Source organism: Sinocyclocheilus anshuiensis, unplaced genomic scaffold, assembly GCF_001515605.1.
Source record: "Sinocyclocheilus anshuiensis isolate Anshui unplaced genomic scaffold, SAMN03320099.WGS_v1.1 scaffold1568, whole genome shotgun sequence".
Lineage (NCBI taxonomy): Eukaryota > Metazoa > Chordata > Actinopteri > Cypriniformes > Cyprinidae > Sinocyclocheilus > Sinocyclocheilus anshuiensis.
In genome coordinates this window covers 236,326-239,818 of record NW_015554307.1, presented here as the reverse complement: position 1 = coordinate 239,818, position 3,493 = coordinate 236,326, and the positions used below count along the sequence as shown (strand labels likewise).

General features: G+C 43.3%; 1 protein-coding gene across 2 annotated transcripts in view; it reads right to left on the bottom strand.

Moving 5' to 3' along the window:
• Positions 1–3,493, bottom strand: part of LOC107671348 (connector enhancer of kinase suppressor of ras 2-like) — a 106,030-nt gene that overhangs the window by 14,645 nt on the left and 87,892 nt on the right. The window contains exons 20-21 of one of the 2 annotated variants that reach the window (XM_016464244.1): positions 1,829–2,028; positions 1,409–1,538 (exon numbers count right to left, since the gene is read on the bottom strand). In XM_016464244.1, the coding sequence (XP_016319730.1) occupies positions 1,476–1,538; positions 1,829–2,028 (263 nt within the window). In that variant the 3' untranslated portion in view covers positions 1,409–1,475. The remainder of the gene's footprint in view (positions 1–1,408; positions 1,539–1,828; positions 2,029–3,493) is intronic. The other variant, XM_016464245.1, reaches the window with a different exon arrangement.

Here is a 3,493-nt window from a genome sequence, read left to right as displayed (position 1 = left end):
CGCAGGCCCAGGGAGGGGGGGGGGGGGGATGTCACAGCAGAGGCACGGACCGACTGACCCAACCTAAGGAAGAAACAAATATGGCACCTGGCGGAGCCTAAACCAGGTTAACCCACACAGGGAAGCAGGGTTCAGAGAAGAGTTTGGCCTTACCAATGGTCATTGGCTCATTTAAGTTATTAGCTGTTGTTGTTATTAAAGACCATATCAGACTAGCTAATATTAGCTGGTCAACATAGTGATTATCTGGTCTAAGCCGGTAATTGGCTCATCTAAACTGGTTATTAGCTGGTCAACATGGTGATTAGCAGGTCTAAGACGGTTATTGGCTCATCTAAACTGGTTATTAGCTGGTCAACATGGTGATTAGCAGGTCTAAGTTATCCATTAGCTGGTCTAAACTGGTTATTAGCTGGTCAACAGGGTGATTAGCCAGTCTAAGATGATCATTAGCTGGTAAAAACTGGTCATTAGCTGGTCGACATGGTGATTAGCTGATCTAACATAGTCATTAGTTGGTTTAAACTTGTTATTTGCTGATCAATAAGGTGATTAGCTGGTAATTAGCTAGTCAACATGGTCATTAGCTGATCTAAGATGGTCATTAGCTGGTTTAAACTATTCATTAACTGGTCTAAGATGGTTATCTGGTTTTAACAGGTCATAATCTGGTCATTAGTGCATCATTATTGGTTTTGGAACCTTTCTTTTCTTTTGACCAACTGTCTATAATACCCACAATGCAACTGGAGCGTAACAGCCTGGGGTTGGGGTTGGTTTATGGGGTTCACAGCATAGGCACGGACAGACTGACCCACGGGAAGACCCAATGGTACCAGGCAGAGCCTAAACCAGGTTAACCCCCTGAGAAGCAGGGTTCAGTGAAAAGTTTGGCCTTACCAATGGTTATTACCTTGTTTAAGTTGGTTATTAGCTGGTCGAGATAGTGATTATCTGTTCTAAGATGGTTATTAGCTCATCTGAACTGGTTATTAGCTGGTCAACATGGTGATTAGCAGGTCTAAGATAGTCATTAGCTGGTCTAAACTGGTTATTAGTTGGTCTAACACGGCTATTAGTTGGTCTAAGATAGTCATTATTTGGTTTAAACTTGTTATTAACTGGTCAACAAGGTGATTAGCTGGTCTAAACTGGTTATTAGGTAGTCAGTGCGGTGATTAGCTGGTCTAAGATGGTCATTGGCTCGTCTAAGATGGCCCAAGCTAGTCAGTAGCTGCTCATATGCTGATCTAAGTTGGTCATTAACTAGTGTAAGATAGTCATTATCCTGTCATAATCTGGTCATTAGTTTGTCTAAGATGGTCATTAGCTCATCATTAATGGTCCACCTTGGATCCTATGTTTTGGAACCTTTCTTTTCTATTGACCAACTGTTTATAATACCCACAATGCAACTGGAGGCTCTTCCCCAACACAATAAGCACAGTGTAACAGCCTGGGGTTGGAGGGGGGGTTCACAGCATAGGCACGGACTGACTGACCCAACCATGGGAAGACCCAATGGCACCAGGCGAAGCCTAAACCAGATTAACCCAACACAGAGAAGCAGGGTTCACAGTTTGGCCAAAACCCTCCTCCCACACCAGACAGAGAACTCCGTCTAACATGGATGGGATTCTGGGATAGCAGTTTGACTAGTCATTGTGTCAAAATGGACTACAAAAACACACACACACAAAATTCCTGCTTTCCCCAGAACCCCACAGACATCAGACAGACGGAGAGGGATGGACAGGCAGACGGGACAGATGAAACAAACAGGCACACATGGTGCAGTGGGACCCATGCGGCAGCAGAGGTCAGATACCTTTAGCGTGCTCTGCAGGATGCGGAGATGATGCAGTTTGTCATTTAGCTGTGGATCGTTGCAACGCCGGATGAAAAGGTGTTTGTACTCCAGACGGGTGGAAAGGCGGTGCTCACCAATAGGCGACAGACTGGCACGCTCCAGCGCCCGGTACAAATCACCAAGCGAATCTGCCTGCCCATGGCACTCCTGCTCCCCGCCTGTGGGGGGTGCCACAGAAAGCCAGAGTTAATGAGGGGTGGCTCGACCAGCAAGGCAGAATTTTGAGTGGGATTGGATCAGAAATAAACAGATTGCAACATTTAAACTGTGCATTTTAATGTTCAATCAGGTGTGTAGGCTGGTATTTGTATGCTGATGATGCTCGGCTCATTTATTTAGTTCTTTAGTCTGGGATTGTGAAGGTAGAAAGAGAGAAATGACATAAGACCTGGACGAGAAGTGTCTTTCATCAGGTTGGCATAGATAAATTCTTAATCAGGCTCAGATTTATGTAAATATGGGAACATTTTCTTTCATCGTCTCGGTTTTTATCTGTTATCATTTGAAGAAACGGGTGCTGGGTTTCTCTCCATCTCCGTCTGTCTGCAATGCACACACACATACACACACACACACACACACACACATCTGCCCTTCTCAATGTGTTTAACACTTTCCTGCTTAAAAAAAATCTAGCTTAGAACTGAAGAGGTATTTTGGAACACGTTAGATAGTTTCTAATATTGCCATTACTGATCTGACATGGACTAAACTGTAAATTACCTGGTTTAAGCTGGTCATTAGCATGCCAACATGATAATTATTTGGTCTAAGATGGTCATTAGATGGTCTTTCATGATTTAAGTGGGTAATTTAGCTGGTTTCAGATAGTCTAACATACTCTAAGATGGTCATTAGCTGGTTTAAGCTAGTCTTTTGCTGGTCAACATAATCATTAGCTGGTCTAACATGGTCTAAGCTGATCATTCGCTGGTCTAACAGTCTAAAATGGTCATTAGATGGCCTAAGATGGCCATTCCTGATCTAAGCTGTTTAAGCTGGTCATTTATTGATCATCAGCTGGTCAGCATAATCATTAGCTGGTCTAACATGGTCTAAGCGGATCGTTTGCTGGTCTAACAGTCTAAAATGGTGATAGGATGGTCTAAAATGGTCTAAGATGGGATAGTCATTTGCTGGTCTAAGATGGCCATTCGCTGATCTAAGCTGTCTATTACCTGCTTTAAAGGGTTAGTTCACCCAAAAATGAAAATTAGCCCACAAATCACTCACCCTCAAGTCATCCTAGGTGTATATGTAAAGGTGTATATTAAAAATTTTTGAAAAAATGTGTCTCACATGGCTCCAGGGGGTGAACAAGGGCCTCCTGTAGCGAATCGATGCATTTTTGTAAGAAAAATATCCATATTCAAAACGTAATAATCACTTTAATGTAGCTTGCGCCAACAGTCCTACACGGAAGCAGCTTCGGGCGCATGACGTATGAGTTCAGCGTTGCGCATGCGCTGGCGAGTCTTCTGAAAAGCAACGTTTGTTAACAGGAGCAAAGGAAGCAAAGTTTCCTTACTTTGGCAAAGGAAAACAAGTCTCCTCTTGGCTTATATCGAAATCCTCCGACATTCTTCTTTACAAATCCTCGTTTTGTACTTCTAATAAGTGACC